The 16252-nt window shown below is 43.8% G+C and overlaps 1 protein-coding gene across 3 annotated transcripts in view; it reads right to left on the bottom strand.

Moving 5' to 3' along the window:
• GLT8D2 (glycosyltransferase 8 domain containing 2) overlaps nt 1-16252 on the bottom strand; it is a 52434-nt gene that overhangs the window by 29122 nt on the left and 7060 nt on the right. The window contains exons 1-3 of one of the 3 annotated variants that reach the window (XM_033117495.1): nt 10983-11255; nt 1339-1417; nt 414-461 (exon numbers count right to left, since the gene is read on the bottom strand). In XM_033117495.1, the coding sequence (XP_032973386.1) occupies nt 414-432 (19 nt within the window). In that variant the 5' untranslated portion in view covers nt 433-461; nt 1339-1417; nt 10983-11255. Of the gene's footprint in view, nt 1-413; nt 462-1338; nt 1418-10982; nt 11256-16252 lie in introns of those variants that run through there. The other 2 variants (XM_033117497.1, XM_033117494.1) reach the window with 2 other exon arrangements.

Genomic DNA, 16252 nt, shown 5'->3' with positions numbered 1-16252 from the left:
ACAAAATTAGGTTACTATGTTTCTCCCCAGATTCACAAACTACTTGATCTAAAATCAGGCAAATCAGGGTTTTGATGGGGCCTGAGATTATATAACTTCAGGTGAGTCTTTAAGAACAATAATGTAAAATTACAAATGCTAAATTAGACAGAAACATGAATATTTAGAATGAAAAAAATAAATATTTGCAAGTTTTATAGAAACATATGATCCCTCTCATGAGAAGTGCACCTCTGACTAAAATACTTAACAACTTTCCACAGGAATCATCCTGAAATAATGATGCCAAGAACGGCCTATGGGAGAACTAGCAATGAAAATCAAAGCCGATTAAAAAAAAAAGCCAAGACCCAGCATCAAACAGCCCTCCAGAATCTCTTTTTAATCATGGTTTTCAAAAATTGTCATCTTACTTTTTCGTAACAAAGCCATTTGTGTTCACGTGGATAAAAAACTGTGACCTGTGGATTAAAGAATAAAATTTTGTTTAACAGTGAATCAACCCAAAAGTCACCATACAATTCTTAAGGACTACGTCTTTGACCGTCTGGGATGTGGTGAATTGTGCAATCATTCTTTACTGTCCTGAATCTAGAATTTTGGAAACTAAATATTTCTTGAATGTGTAGCTCACCTCTTCAAATTAATTTCGCTGGCTATACAAACTGTACAAATGGCCCCCAAGAGGTAATCTTTGTCTTCAGGTTATTTTTTTTACCTTCTCCAAAAAGAGCCCTCTGGGTTGGCAAATCAGATGGCGCTAATTGGAAGAGGTGTCACACAAGGTCTCCTTGAACTAAACTATCAACCCATGCCTTTTTTTCCTGCTATTATAATTTCATTCCTTTAATAAGGAATCTTTTACATCTTCAGGAATTCCTTGTGGAGACAGAGCCATCCCTGAGAGGGGCACACCTACACTAAATTCATTCGTTCGTTCACTCATTCATTCATTCATTCAGTATTTATTAAAATCCTAACAAAAGCCCAGCACTGTGCTACATACTGGGGATGGACCAATGAACAAATCTGTCCTGGTCTCTATCATTGTGGAACTTTCAACCCACAGCGGAAAACAGATACTAAGATTTAACAAATAAAATCATTAAATTATGGTAAGTGCTATGAAGGAAACAATGGAGGCGTTGGGATACAGATCAGCAGAGGTAGAGAGTATATCAGGAAGAGAAATCAGGAAGAGCCTCATGGAGGAGATGGCATTTGATCAGAGGGAAGTCATCTTCAAAGGAAGGCTTGAGAGAAGCCAGAGACAGATTTAAGGTAAACTTTGTCAGTTTTGCATTGCTGTACACTGTTTGAAGTAATGAAAATACCCACCTTTATACAACTTCATATAAACCAATGTTGAAAAGCCCTTCTGCTTCTATATCGAAGATTACATAAAATAAAGAAGGGGCTAAAACACAAAAGAGAGGGAGATTTTTCACTTGATATTCTTACAGAGCTTATATTGAACTTATTTAATAACCAGTATGGCTCTTGGCTCCAATCAATTAAAATGGGCACCACCGTTGTCCCACTGGTGTATTCTGACTAATAAACAGCAGCCTTGGTACCTATAGAATATTGAATCACATGAATGGATTATCTATTCAAACAGTTAAACACATGGGATTCTAAATACACACATGCCCGCACACATACACTCACACAGTGCATATTCTGATAAGCAACTGGAGTTGCTGTCACATCATCCGCCATTCTCATTTTCCACCAGACCAACTTTTTACTTTTTACACCGAGCCCTTGGCTTTGCATGAGACAAATTCAAGGCAAAGAGGCCTATCAACTAAATATAATCCAGGAACAAATTCTTTGAACAGATGAGGCCAAATGCTTTTTCAGTGAATAAAAAGTTAGCCTTATGAGAACTATTTTTTCTGCCAAGATATTTGATACACGCTGACAAAGTAATTTCTTTGTGCCTTCCTAGATTTCCATAAATTTCCTCTTGTGATCTTCCATAATTAGAAAGCGTGCTTCACCCATGGAAACACAAATGGTATTTCTACAAGAGGATTCTTTATACTTGGATTATAGATTTGGATAGCCACCAGGGGCTAAAAAGTGAGTTCTATTATCAAACAGAGATTCAACAATGTGCTCAAAGTAGCGCCAGGCTTAAGGAGGCTAGAAAAGGGCTGATACATCATGAAAAAGTTTCAACCAAATACTTCCTCAAATTCAAGCCATATCTTTTCCCAATATTCTGGAGTATTTTATTTGTACTGAAATCCAAGGGCACTAACAAACTCTCTGTTCTCAAAACACATCTGTGACAACTGTGTCCTGCTTGTCCCAATTCATAATTTATCGATATGCTCATTACAATATATAGTCACAATATATAATATATATTACCTTATATAGTCATTAAAAGAAGCAGTGGGCATTGGGAGAAGCAGGGGATCGCTGGAGTTAAACCGTTAGAAAAGAATTTTAGATTATAAAATTCATTTCCATCTGGAAATCTAAAATTCAATTTTGTCATGTTTGCATGTTCTTTGACTTCTTTGTGGCATTTTGCCAATCACCCCAGGAGCTGGAAATGGACTTCCTTTGTGTTAGGGGAAAAAATTTATTTTGCTATAAATAACAATTTGTCTTGAAAACTCAAAGTTTATTTTTAATTAAGTTGATCCTTCTCAATTATGGTCCTTCAAAGGAACTTCTGAACTCGAAGTTTGACTTGAGGCAGCAGGCAGAGAACTGGGATTAATACCCTCTTGAAATTAGCAAGGTGCCTGGGGACCCAATGAGGACAGGCAGGAGGTCACGGTACCCAGGGTCTCTTCACGAACGAAAGTGTTGTGAGAACTCATTGGAAGTGATCTGGGGGAACTCTTCAACAGGGGTTTGATTCAAGTCTTTAATTCACTGTAAACAACCAGCTACAATGTCCCTTTTATTTTCCCAGGATAGAGACTGTCTACTCAGAGGTCTAAGCACATTTGCTGAAGCGACCCTTCTCTCCCCTTCTTGCACCTGGGAAAGAATTGAGTCAAAACCGCACAGTACTTAGAATTCTTCTGAGATTGGTTCAGGTACTTAATCCATCTATGACTTTAGATGACATGCGTTCAGCTAACTTCTTGAGATGATGTAAGCCTAGAATGGTCTTTGTCCACATGCCCCCAGCCCCTCCACTCCACGAAGGAAGGCCATCCAGTATCACGGGAGAGAATGAAGGGAAGGGCAGATTGATCCGAGCTCTGACTCCGAGACCAGCTCCTCCCTCAGTGTCCCAATTAGCCAAGACAATACATTCCCCCTTTTTCCTTAAACTGCCTTGAAATGAGGTTCAATTTCTTGTCAACAAGAATCCAATGAATGGTGTGCCCATATAGGAAGAAATGTGCAGGGGCCAGATAATAATAACACCTACCATTTATTGAAAGCTTCATTTGCATCCAGCTCTATACTGACTACTTACGTATATTATCTCCTTTAATTCTTCCAACATTTTTCAGGTACATATATTACTATTTTCATGTTTCAAATGAGGAAACCTGGCTCAGAGAGGTTCCATAACTTGCTCACAATCACACAGCTAGTAAATGGCAGAGCAGGGATTTCAAATTAGGGCTCTTGACTTCAATGCCCATGCTTTTCACCATGAGGTGCTGGAGTTATTGAAGGGCCATTTTGGCTACTCCAGAAAGCACATGAGTTGGGTTCCAAGTAACAGATGTCACTGTGTGCTGATGAAGTTTCACAGCTCACAGAAAGATGGTCTGCTTGCCCCTGAGTGCTCTGTTACTCTACCTACTGAGATCCTGCCAGAATCAGAGAAACAGTAAGTGCTGACTCATTGGAGGAGGGGGCCCCCTCTGTCTCTCCCCTGTCCAGCATGTTGCCAATTCTAAAATCTCATTAAGATAAAACAAAAGGCTTCAGGAAACTGATAATGGCACATTTAATTGCAAGGCACAGCAGTGGTGAGCCAAGGAGGGGAGTTCCTGAAGCAGATTCTTATAGAAAACCTTTTAAGCTGCTTTTTGAATACGAGGCAGAATGAAGTCCTTACTTCCAAAAGACAGTCTGTTTTATTTAATTTTAAAAAATATATGAAGTTGTATAAAGATTTGGCATGTCTGATTGGCTTCCTTCTCTCCCTCTCCAGTTTCATCTCATCTGTGGTAGTGGCTTTTTCTGTTTAAGCTTCTGTAGATCGGTATTTCTGGTATTGGCAGTCAGAAGCATTTAATAGGTTAAGTAGGTGCTCAAGGAATGTTTGCAGCTCCTAGATCATGTGGGTTTGGTAGAGGGATCAGAATTGTAAGGAGGCAGAAAACCGAGGAGGAAGTCAGGGACGAGAGCTGGAGGAAACGGCCATGGAACATCTTCAGAACGCGTAGAATACGATGCAGAGTTTTGGGGCCAAGAGAAACCGGAATGTCTGGGGCAGAGCCTGGGAGAGCAGCTTCTGGGTTAACACAGTTCCTTCATGGAGGAAATGCCCCGTAGTAATCATTCCTATGCGAAATGAGGCCCGGGTGCATGGGAGGTGCAGACCCCCTGCTGTCTCTCTCCTCCTTTACCCACTTCCTGGACATGGCTGGCGGAGCTCCACACCTAGGCCTCCCTGTCTCTCTCAGAGTAAAAGCCAAAGTCCTTACAGTGTCCTACAAGATCTTACATGATCACACTGGCCTCCATGCCAGACATTCTCCTGCCTCAGAGCCTTTCACACTTGCTGTTCCCTACCTAGCATGCTGTTCCCTCCACCTGGATCATTCCTCCCAGATATCCACATGGCTCGCTCCTTCACTTCCCTCAGACTCTTAGTCAGAAGCCCCTAATCCCAGCAATACATAAATCACTTCTACTTGGCATGTACAATCATCTGACATCCTGCTTATTTCGTTACTAGTTTATTGTCTGCCCTCCCAACATTAGATGGAGGCAGGGAATTTTGTCTGTTTTGTTTATTGCCATACCCGTATGCCCAGCAGAAGTGCCTAGCAATATAAACCCTCAAAAATATTTACAGACTGAAGGGGTGCACCTGTGATCCTCTCCTCTAGGATGTTGCACGAGCACCTCAAACCTCATACGTCCACAGCACCTCCCCTATAGGAGCTCCTTCTCCGGTGTTCTCTGAGCATCCTTTTCACCTTCTCCTTCCCAGTCCCACATTCAGTGATTCCTACAATTTCGCCACATAAGTGTTCCTTAACTCCATCTCCTGCCTATCCTGCCTCATCTCATGCACTCCCTCACTCTGCAATAACTTCCCACCTGGCCTTCCTGCCTCTAGAATTTCTGGTCCCTTTCCTTCCCCAAGCTATCATCGGTACAGCTGCCATAGTGACTACTTTGGTCATTTGATAATTATATTAAATTGAAACATACATGCAGTACGAATACCCTTAGTTTTTTGTTCCATTTTCTTTTCCTTCTTATCACCTGAAACAGCTCAAGTCTACTGAAAGAATGAACTTTCATATACCCTACAATGAATTCACCAATTGCTAACATGTTGCTATATTTGCTTTATTTCTTCTAACTCTCTCTCATATATATATATGTCATGTCATCATGTTATCATGACATTTCACCTCCTAATACTTCAGCATGCATCTCTTAAGAACAAGGACATTCTGCTATATGACCACAATCCCATTATCACACCTAGAAAAAACATGAATTTAACAACATCCAATAAGCAGTCCATAAGCAAATTTCCCCCATTGTTCCAATATCTCCTTTTCTAGTTTGGTTGTCGTATCTTTAGTTTCTTTTACTTTTGATCAGGCCCATCCCACCCCACACTACCTTTTTATTTTTCATGACCTAAATTTTTTTAAACAGACAAGCCAGTTGACTTGTAGAACTCTACTGACTGATTTAAAACACAATTCTGAGTGTCCCTTTCCTGCCTAAAGCCCATCACTGGAAACCCACTACCAAAAGGTTAAGGTTGGAAGCTAAGATGCCCAAAGGTCTTCCATGCCACCCCTTCTGTCCAAGCTGAACTGCTTGAAGGTTAATCTCCAAAGCCCTCCACTATCCTCCTCACCAAATCTATGCTTTCCTTGCCTCTGGACTTCGGTTCATGAAGTCTGCTCTGCCTGAAATGCCCTTTCCCTTCCTCTTTCCCCAGCAAGTTGCTACTTTTGCTTTAAAGACTCAATTCAGGCATCGCTTCCTTTCCTTCAGGAAGTCTTACCTGATTACCCTACCTGGGTGTTCTCCTGATCTCCATTCCTATTCCTATTTCTGTACTTAGAACACTGTGTTCTAAGATTATGGACGTGCCTGTCTTCCAGTAGATCATGAAAGGATTCAAGAGAGGACCTGTGGCTTACCCCACTTCTGTGAGTCTCAATAAATATGTGTGGGATGAATGAGTGAGAAACAGGAGAGAGGAAGAAAGGGAAAGAGGCTCTTCTTTTGTTCTTCCATCTCAGGAAGAAAGGAGTCAGCATGCCTTTACTAAGGAAGAAAGCCAGGAGGAGGGGATGGTCCCATTCTACGAATAAAAGCAGAGGGCTCTCATCTTCTTACCTGCCTTTCTCTTCGCGTCACAACAAGGAGCTCCAGAACTGTGTCTCCTGTGCCTTTGTAAACTTTCCTAGGCTGAGTGACTTTGTGTGGTGGTTTCCATGTAGTAATAGTCAAGCCTTTAGCATTTAAGAGCCCATAGGCTTGTTTTCAAGATAGCATAGTGCCAGGTGGGTACTAGACTAATAAGGGGGATCACGGCAATAAATTATGTAAATGTCTAACCACTATGCTGTACACCTGAAACTAATATAAAATAAGATTGAATGTCAACTGTAACTGAAAAATAGGATGGAGCGGGGGAGTCACCACACACCCAGTGATGGATAGAGGAACCCCTAGGCAAGACAGGGGATGGTGGCAGCTTTAAAGATGGGAGGAAAGAAGGCTGAGGTCCTAGGGCATGTGACTAAGGAAGAAAAGGAAAACTTAGGAAATTGGGCTGGACCTGACAAGGGACCATTAAGTTTAAAAGCAGGCCTTTGAAGACTTTGCCTGAGGCACTATTTTACCAGATGAACATAGGAGTTTGGGCTTGTAGCCAAATCTGCAAAAAATGTTTTAAGACCTGGAAGTGGCTAAAGGGATTGGCTTTGTCTTAGAAAAAAAGGCAAAAGTAGGAAGGACTCTTGAGAAAAATATCCCAAATCAGAGCCCCTGAAAGGTTTTATTCTATATGCTAACCTGAATCAGTTGGTAGGACTTTTGGTATTGCTAAATTGAGAAGGAATCTAAAGCCATCAGCTGACTAGGTGAAAAAACAAACAAACCTGCTATGATTGATTAATCATGTCTGCCACGGGTTCAGGTAGGAAGGAATTGGGAAGGACCTGGAATTCAAAGGGGAAGCTAAAAGAGGGGGCTTCTAAAAGGTATAGTTGAATGACTTAAATCTGGTAGGGCATGTACCTGAGTGGAATTATCATGGGCTTTGCTACTAGACAGAGTTCACTTTGAATTCCTGGTTCTGCTCCATTTCTTAGCTGTATAATCTTGGGCATTTATAAAACCCAATGTGTAAAATGGGACTGTTCTACAGATTAAATAAATAACATGTAATAATACGTAACACATAGCAATTTCTATATGTCAGGCATGGTTCTAAATATATATATATTTATATATGCATATATATATATGCATATATATATATATAAATATATATAGTAATATATATATATTTACTTCACAACAATCCTATCAGGTTATTATCCCCAATTTACCAATGCGGAAACTGAAGTTCAAAAAGGTTAAGGACCTGCCAAGGTGACACAATGAATGAGTGGCAGAGCCAGGATTCACACACAGGCAGCCTGGCTCTCAGTTCGCATTCTTCACCACCTTAATAGCTACTAGAAGCCAACCACTTTCCATTGCTGACTTGTCATTATGTGTCAGGCAACTGACATAAGCTCTGTGATTTAATTTAACTCCGTAAGACTTGCACCCTAAAGTTCGCACATCTGTAAAACACATTTTACAGAGCAGTTCATCTTAAACCAGGCAAGCAACAAGAGTCATGAACAGGACAAGAAAAAGGGTTCACCTGAAGAAAGAGAAAGACAAAATCAGGACCCAGAAATCTGGGCTCTAACAAAACACTGTGGCCTTTTTACTTTTGCTGTAACATGAAAGGCTTACTCAAGATCCATCAAAATACACAGGACAGGAAGCCAGGTGAGGGACTTTTCCGTGCAGGAGGACCCAGGTTGCTTTCTGCTGTGTGGGAATGAGGTGTTCTTCCACCAAATGGCTTTAGACCAGGTGTCAGCAAACTACATCCCCCGGGCCAAATCCTGCCCATCACTGGTTTTTGTAAACAAAATTTGGTTGGAACATAGCCAGACATATTATTTGATATTTAGCCTATGGCTGTTTTCACTCTATAATAGCAGGTATGAGTCGCTGCAACAGAGACCACATGGCCCACAAAATCACCTATCTGGCTCTTTGCAGGAAAAGTTTAATGATCCCTACTCTTCAGTTTTGGCCAGATTTTCTAGGTATCAACATGGCATACACGATCAATCTTATGTCCAGGACTAGGGAAGAAAGAAGATGTCCGATGGGTGTTCCCCAAGGGCGTGATGAAGCAGGATGTCCATAAGAGGAACCAAAATGAGAACAGAAAGATGTGGCCAGAACAGGATATTGCCGAGTGTGCTCCAAGGAATGAGAATCAACGTAATGTGATACAACGGTTCAGGGCTCAACGGGGAACCACTGTGCTAAAGAAGTTTAAGCAGATTTCTCTACTGCGGGACTTCTCAGAACCTTTTTTTTTTAAAGATTTTATTGGGGAAGGGGAACAGGACTTTATTGGGGAACAGTGTGTACTTCCAGGACTTTTTTCCAAGTCAAGTTGTTGTCGTTTCAATCTTAGTTCAGCTTCAAGTTGTTGTCCTTTCGGTCTTAGTTGTGGAGGGTGCAGCTCAGCTCCAGGTCCAGTTGCCGTTGCTAGTTGCAGGGGGCGCAGCCCACCATCCCTTGCGGGAGTCGAACCGGCAACCTTGTGGTTGAGAGGATGCACTCCAACCAACGGAGCCATCTGGGAGCTCAGCGGCAGCTCAGCTCAAAGCGCCGTGTTCAATTTTAGTTGCAGGGGACGCTGCCCACCATCCTTTGCAGGACTCAAGGAATCGAATCGGCAACCTTGTGGTTGAGAGCCTGCGCTCCAACCGACGGAGCCATCGGGAGGCAGCTCAGCTCAAGGTGCCGTGTTCAATCTTAGTTGTAGGGGGCGCTGCCCACCATCCCTTGCAGGACTCAAGGAATCGAACCGGCAACCTTGTGGTTGAGAGCCCACTGGCCCATGTGGGAATCGAACTGGCAGCCTTCAGAGTTAGGAGCATGGAGCTCTAACTGCCTGAGCCACCAGGCCGGCCTCTCAGAGCTTCTAAAAGGCCATTATGCCTTGAGATTTCTGAGAGGGTGACATGGTTCACAAAGCTCATTTTTCCCATGGCACTATCTTCTGCAGAACATTCTTTGGCAAATGATGAACTAAAAGAAGTCTTTAGAATCATGCTCATGGGAACTAGAAATCAAAACTATGAAGGCTATGATGTAATAAGCATGTCTTTCCCTCAGCAAGGAAAGGAGGAAAACAAAGAAAAAATAAAGAGAGCTAACGTGAAAAAGCAGAGAGCTGTTTGAAGGAAGGAAGAAAGCAGGGCCCGGGACAGACAACATGTGAGGACAGGAGAAACACCTGGGTGACCAGGCTATCAGAGGGAATGAGGTGGCAAAAGCAAGGCTGCTGCCCAGTGAAAGGTATATGGTCCATCTTCGTCATTGGCACCACCAGAGAAGCTAAGCTTCCCTGAGAACTCACTACTCCACAAATCCTTTAGACAAAGGATTTCACTTAATTCCCATTTTACAGATAAGGAAACAGAGTCACAGACAAGTTAACTCCCCCAGAGTCAACGCTTATAAAGCTTGTAAATGGCAGTGCGTAGATTTAACTCTGGAAGTCAGACCCCAGAACCCATGCTCTCACCACCACACCGCACCAGTTGACTTCTAACTGCATTAGAGGGAGGGCTGGAATGTCATTACATAACACAAAGAGGATACTGTAACAAAGAGCATACTGTATAGAAATGTGACACCAAAACATTTGGCGGAAAAGACACAACCAACCAACCAATGTCACTGGATATTTAGCTGCACAAGGCCAAACTGCTAAGAGGACTGAGGTTTTCCCCACAGCACAACCAGATGTTTAGATATCATCCTATTTTCTTCCTCTCTCTTTTTACTCTTGTAGTAACTATCCTTCCTTATGTTGTAAGTTATACATCAGGGTATATCAGGCTTTCCAGCGTACTACACTTGCTCATAAAGTGAGAATAAGACTTTTTCTGAATGTTAAAAAGTATTTTCAATCCAAACTCTATGACTATGCTATTGTCCTGGTCATAACTCTATATTTACAATCAGCCTGATTTAGATTTTCACACTTGCCAGTTCTTTTTTGGGGGGATTGGGACCCTTCAGAACAGCTTCCTAGGACAGATTCTGAAAACATGAATCACCGATCAATTAAATCTGTTCTGGCTCAGAAATGTACCTGCATTAAATGCTAGACTAGCATTAATCTGTGCCCTAGCTAACCACTGATTTCCATGCTTAAAATATGATGCAAATAGTAAATCACACCATTTGGTGTGGGTGGGGATAAACCCAGGTCTGGAAAAGAAGTACAGGATACGAAAAACTTGCACACTGAGTATCCTAGATTTGCTATGATGGCAAAAAAAAAGAAAGAAAAAGAAGAAAAAAAAATCCTTTGGAATCCTACAAACATTGGCTGGGGCTCCTGAAAGCAAAAGTTTGTGTGGGACAGTCTGCCTCTGATTTACTTTCTTGAGTCTGTAGCAAAATAAAAGGCTGCTACAGAGTAAAATGGAAAGGCTGCCACATTGCACTGCTCGTAAAATTCTGTTTACCTGGTGAACGGTGAGGGCAGGGCTTTGGGATCCTCCGTCCAGAAGAGCTGCAGGGCAGGGTGTCCAAATCGTGGCTGGTCACAGGCTGCTGCCCTTCACCATACTGCTGCTGCTTCTAAGATCCCATTGGAAAAGCCAAAGGGCTGGAGAGCCCAGGCCAATATGACGTTTCCAAGAGAGTATTCCTCCCTTCCCCGCACCCCCCTTTGCTTGCGCTGACTTTGGAGCAGCTCCGCTCTCTTCTACCCCTGGGTGAAGCAGCTGGGAATCCGGGCGGGCGTTGTGCTGGCGGAGGGAGGCGGCCCTTGAAACCACTTCCAGATGTGCTGGGCAGGCCTGCTCCAAAGGGCTAGACTTCCTCCAACATCCTGGTCCAACAGTCTGCGTGCAAATCATTTTGAAAACAAGGCTGCTCTGGAGGAAAAGATTTGAGACTGAGGAAAAGCAAATGCTTGGTGGGTGCATTTCTACCACATGTAGAAAGTAAACTTTCGAAAGAGCAGAAGTGGAAAATAAGTTCAGACTGATTTAAAAAATATCTTCATAGACTCTAGCTTCTCCTGAAATCTCCTAGCGATTCAATTCCTGTTGTCCCCAAATCAAAGCCCAGATAGCAGCTGTGGTCTCATTCTACCAACGTAATGACAGTGACAGAAGTTTTAAGATGGTGTGTTTGTGCCTGAACATGGGAAGGAATCAGGCAAGGAGTCAACCCCACCCATAGATTCTCAGAAACCCAGGAAAGGATGCCAGCAGTTTGCCTGGGAACATGGAATTTATGTCTGCAATGGCCTCTCTCCCTAGTTCTTATAAGGAAATGAGGATTCCACTGCGCACTGCCTCCGAAAGTGGTGTTGCCCAACAGAAATATAATGCAAGCAACGTTAGAAACTTAAAGTTTCTAGTAGTCACGTTAAGAAAAGTACAAAGAGGCAAAATTAATTTTAATGATATCATCACTTCAATACATAATCAATATAAAACATTCACCAAACTTTTATTGATTTATTTATTTCTGGTACTAAGTCTTTGACATTTGGTGGTATTTTACACTTGCAGCACACCTCAATTTAAACACTAAATTTCATCAGAAACAATCGATATGTATTAAGATTTCATAAAATGTACAAAGAGTCACAGACCCAGGTTGTTCTAACTTACAAGTTTTCCAGTAACTGAATTGATTATGTTTTTCCATTTAATTGAAACTAAGTAAAATTTAAAATTCATTTCCTCAGTTGCCCTCGTCGCATTTTAAGTACTCAATAGCCAATGTGGGTAGTGGTTCCTGTACTGAACAGTCATTGAAAGAAAAAGCATTTAGCGGGGTTTTCTCAGACTTGAACTTGGAGAGTGGGAGTATCCTGAGTAGCTTCCGTTTGTATAGAACTTTGAATGTTGACAAAGCGTTTTCGTATCTTCTATTTCATTTTATTCTCACAACATTCATGTTAGGTAAGTTGAGCAGATGTCATTCGCTCTAATTTACAGATGAGCAAGCTGAGGCTTTGAGTAAGTTAAAGTCCAAGCTCCCAAAGCAAGCTGGTGATGAGGCCAGGACCGGAATTCCTGTTCAGCTGTTCTCAGCTGTTTCTTCCTTGAGACATGTTTCAGATACTAGGATTTTGGGTTGCAACTCTGGGGTTAAAATGAATGCCCAATTATTGCATTCTTCGCTTGGTCATGCTTCAGCACCACGTCACTATTTATACAGAATTACTGGCTGCCCTGGTGGCGTTCCCTAAGGCCCTCACCCAATCCAACGAGTGCGTCATTTTTCTTTGGAGCAGGCTTGACATTTTGCTATTCTTCTTCCCTCTCAACTCCCAGCAAGGTGTACTCTGGTTTAAACCACAGCTCCACTCAATGTTTTAGCTAATGACATGGCTGTAAGATATTTATCTCTGGTTGCAGCCAAAAAAATTTTTTTTACACATTGAACCTTGTGGGAAGTCAGAAGATTCAGTGGCAGCCAGGGTACGGTGCTCCAAGCACTCTTGCTCCAGTCTTCATTGAACCCACATGAGCAAAAATAACATGAACAGCTCCTGCTCCACAGCTTGCCACTGCCCTTCCAGAAGGATGTGCTGTCAGGAGCAGCAGGACAACGGGTCCCTCGGACATCCCAAGGCATTGTTGTGGGAAGCACTCCAAGTGGATTCCTGCCCGTTCCTGTTTCCTCCAAAGATCGTGTTTTCTCCTCCTTTGCATCTTTCATCCACCTAGCAGAATGCCTGATCCAGTGTAAGAGCTGGTGAGTAAGTAGGTTCAGAGAGTATGACAACCAAAGCAGCCAAGAGGGGCATGCAGAATTGAAATAATAATTTTGTTGTTTTCGTAGACCCTGTTTGCTATTCTTATTAGCTTCTACGTGGACCCAAATCTCTCTGGTCGTTGCTCTTTGTATACTTTCTCCCTGACCCGCTACTGTCTCCAACTCCAGGTTCTTTCTCCTGTATTTCTGCTGGGCCATGTTCTGAGGATACAAGAGGCTTGTTATCCATGACCTGGATTTCCACATTGTTATGTATAGAGTCTTTCCTGGGAAAGATGTGAAGAGAGCAAAGAGAGACACAGGATATAGGTGCCACTCTGGGAAGTGCAGTGGCTTCCAGCATGGGCTCTGGAGACAGGCATACTTACTGTAGGTGTTAGCTCAGGCCGGATATTACTAATACTTCCACGTTACTAAAAATCTCCATTCCCTTTCCTCATCTTTAAAGTGGGGAAGCCTCATAGGGCCTGTGCCAGGGTTAAAAGTCACCATGCATGTAAAGCACCAAGTAAGGGCTCAATACATGGATGTGATTCGCCTTGTTGCATGAAGACGCTCACGGTATGAACTAGGGAAAGGAAGTGCAACAGTGAGGTGATTACAAATTAAAGAAAAAAAGTCCAAGGAAGTTCTACGGTGTTGCAAGCACTGCTGGTAGCCTACTTATAACCCTTTCTGCTTCCTCCCTTCAACTAGAAACACGATCTCTTGGGGCAGCGTCCTGCCCAGTTAAAAATATTCTCCTCCTCAGGCCTCCTGCAGCCAGAGTGGCATGTGAGCAGCAGACTCAGCTGTCTGCGACTTCCTAGAAAGCTCCGTTTTCCTGGCAAAGAGCTGTCTGGTGCCCTGTGCCCTTTCTTCCTGTCTGAAATGCAACCTGGATGCCTGGAGGTGGAGCAGCGTCTTGCAGCTCTGAGGACAGAAGTCCCACACTGTGCTGTCTGCCGCGCGTGGTCACAGCGGCTGTGCAGAGACTGCGGTGTTGGTCACCAGGGTTGTGGCAGGGCATGGAGGGCTCCCTCCAATGGGCTGATGGTGGAGACTTGGAAAAAGGCACTGTTTGAAAAGGTGTAGTCTGTGTTAGGACAACATGGTTAAGTAGCCTGGGGTTAGCCATTGCAGGGAGTCACTACTCCACCCGGCCCTGCAGGACAAAGGAAGGGAGTGGTTAGCAGGGCTGGGAGAAAACAGCTGCATGGACAGGGCTCCCTGTGTAGACCCCCACAAAAGGGACTAGGGGGCTAATTCCCCCAACCTTACAATCTCCTGTTGGTGGGGTCTCCCACTGGCCAAACCCAACTGGAAGTCAGAGGGAAAGGGAGACCGTGATGTAATCCATTTCGGTCAGCCTCTCAGGGCACTCAACAGGTTCAAGAGTGGAGGGTAGATCTGTATAAGCAAATGGAAACTATCCTTGTCCAGTGGGGCTAGGGTCCCCGGCGTGTGATTCACAGCCCGCACATGTTTAGAGGGTGGAGCAAGAACGCAGGAGGAGGATGTCCCTGATGGCATTGGGAGTCACCAAAGCAGTTCTGAATGAACGACTTAAGGAACATCTTGCTATGTGAGGAAAAGCAACCCTCATGGGCTTAAGTCACTTGGGTCAGTGTCATGCAGGGTGTCATGCGGGGGTCTCAGCTCCCGCTCCCCACATAGGAATGCAGGAATTGGTGAGGCCAAACAGGAACACCCACGGAGCCATAGGTAGGGGAGTCATACCACTATATTCTTGCTGGCGGCATCCGCCTCTCTGCAATCCGTGCTTGCTCGCTCAGCCACCATCTTCTCGCTAGCCCCCCATTTTCTGCTAGTGAAGCCATGGCAGTTATATTAGTGGCCAATGGCTCACTGGTTACAGCTGACGGCCAACTAGCCACAGCTGATGGCCATCCAATCACAGTTGATGCCATTTACTACCTGAGCCAGCATCTTTCCACGTGAGGCCGAGAGCCTGGAAACTGCCCTCCTGGCTCTGTCCCCCCAGTCAGGTTCCAGCTCTATGCCCGAATGAGTCCTATGAGATCCGTATGTGTTTCACATGCGTCTTCAATTTCTGCTATCCTTAGTCAACGCAATGTGTATCTGAGTTATTATTAGCTCGTGCTTATTTCTTATTCGTTGAAAATCAAATGTTCATCATTTCTTCTTACCCAATGAGCCTGCCTTGCTGAATGTATTACTTTGTAGATAAGGTCTTAGATAAAATTGGTTAAGGCTGATAAAGGTAACTGGAAAGAAAGGAAGATGCACACTGTGGTGACAGTGAATCACTAACTGGGTCAGTGTGACAAGCCGCTATTTATCGCCTCTGTCTCCCAGGTTACCCCACGCGTGGCAGGAAGTGCAGCTACAGGAGCCTCAGTTCCCTCTTTTGCCTGATGGCACCCAGAGATGGGTCACCTGCTCTGGGTTCTTCCCTGCTCCCCCCCGAGCTGCAGCAACTTCTCCTGCACCCTCTTCTTTGCACCTGGGTTCCCTCTCCCACATGAGATGACTGTTTTTCTTTCTTGGTTCTTGTGCCCATTTTCTGTTCTGGTAAATGTTGCAGGCTCTAGCTGGCCTCGAATTCTGCCTTGCAGCTGCCCTGTCCATGTCTTGGCTGCAGCTCTAGCAGAGACCCATGGCCAGAGCCCTGCCATCTGTGAACAGGCCTCTCAGACACCATCTGCTTCCTTCATCTCGGGAACAGTGCCTGCTCAGGCTCTCTGCTGTGGAGTTCAGCCTACCTGCTGGCATCCCCAAACCCTTTCTCAGACCTCTGCCAATAAGCCCTTGGCCTGAGTCCTCAACTGAGTTTCAGGTATACTTTGGACATGGCAATTTACACTCTTGGCTGAAAACAGCACTGTCTGCCGTCTCCCAGCACCAGCCCCTCCTCTGAAGCTGACACTTCGGTGGCTTGTAGCTCAGGAGGAGGACTAGAAACAGTAGTAATGTAATGAAAATAGTGATGATGACGATGATGACAGAGGTAAAACAATGTGCTACTTACTAA

Source organism: Rhinolophus ferrumequinum, chromosome 10 (assembly GCF_004115265.2).
Source record: "Rhinolophus ferrumequinum isolate MPI-CBG mRhiFer1 chromosome 10, mRhiFer1_v1.p, whole genome shotgun sequence".
NCBI classification, from domain to species: domain Eukaryota; kingdom Metazoa; phylum Chordata; class Mammalia; order Chiroptera; family Rhinolophidae; genus Rhinolophus; species Rhinolophus ferrumequinum.
The sequence above is the reverse complement of the archived record's forward strand: the minus strand, read 5'-3'. Positions and strand labels throughout refer to the sequence as shown.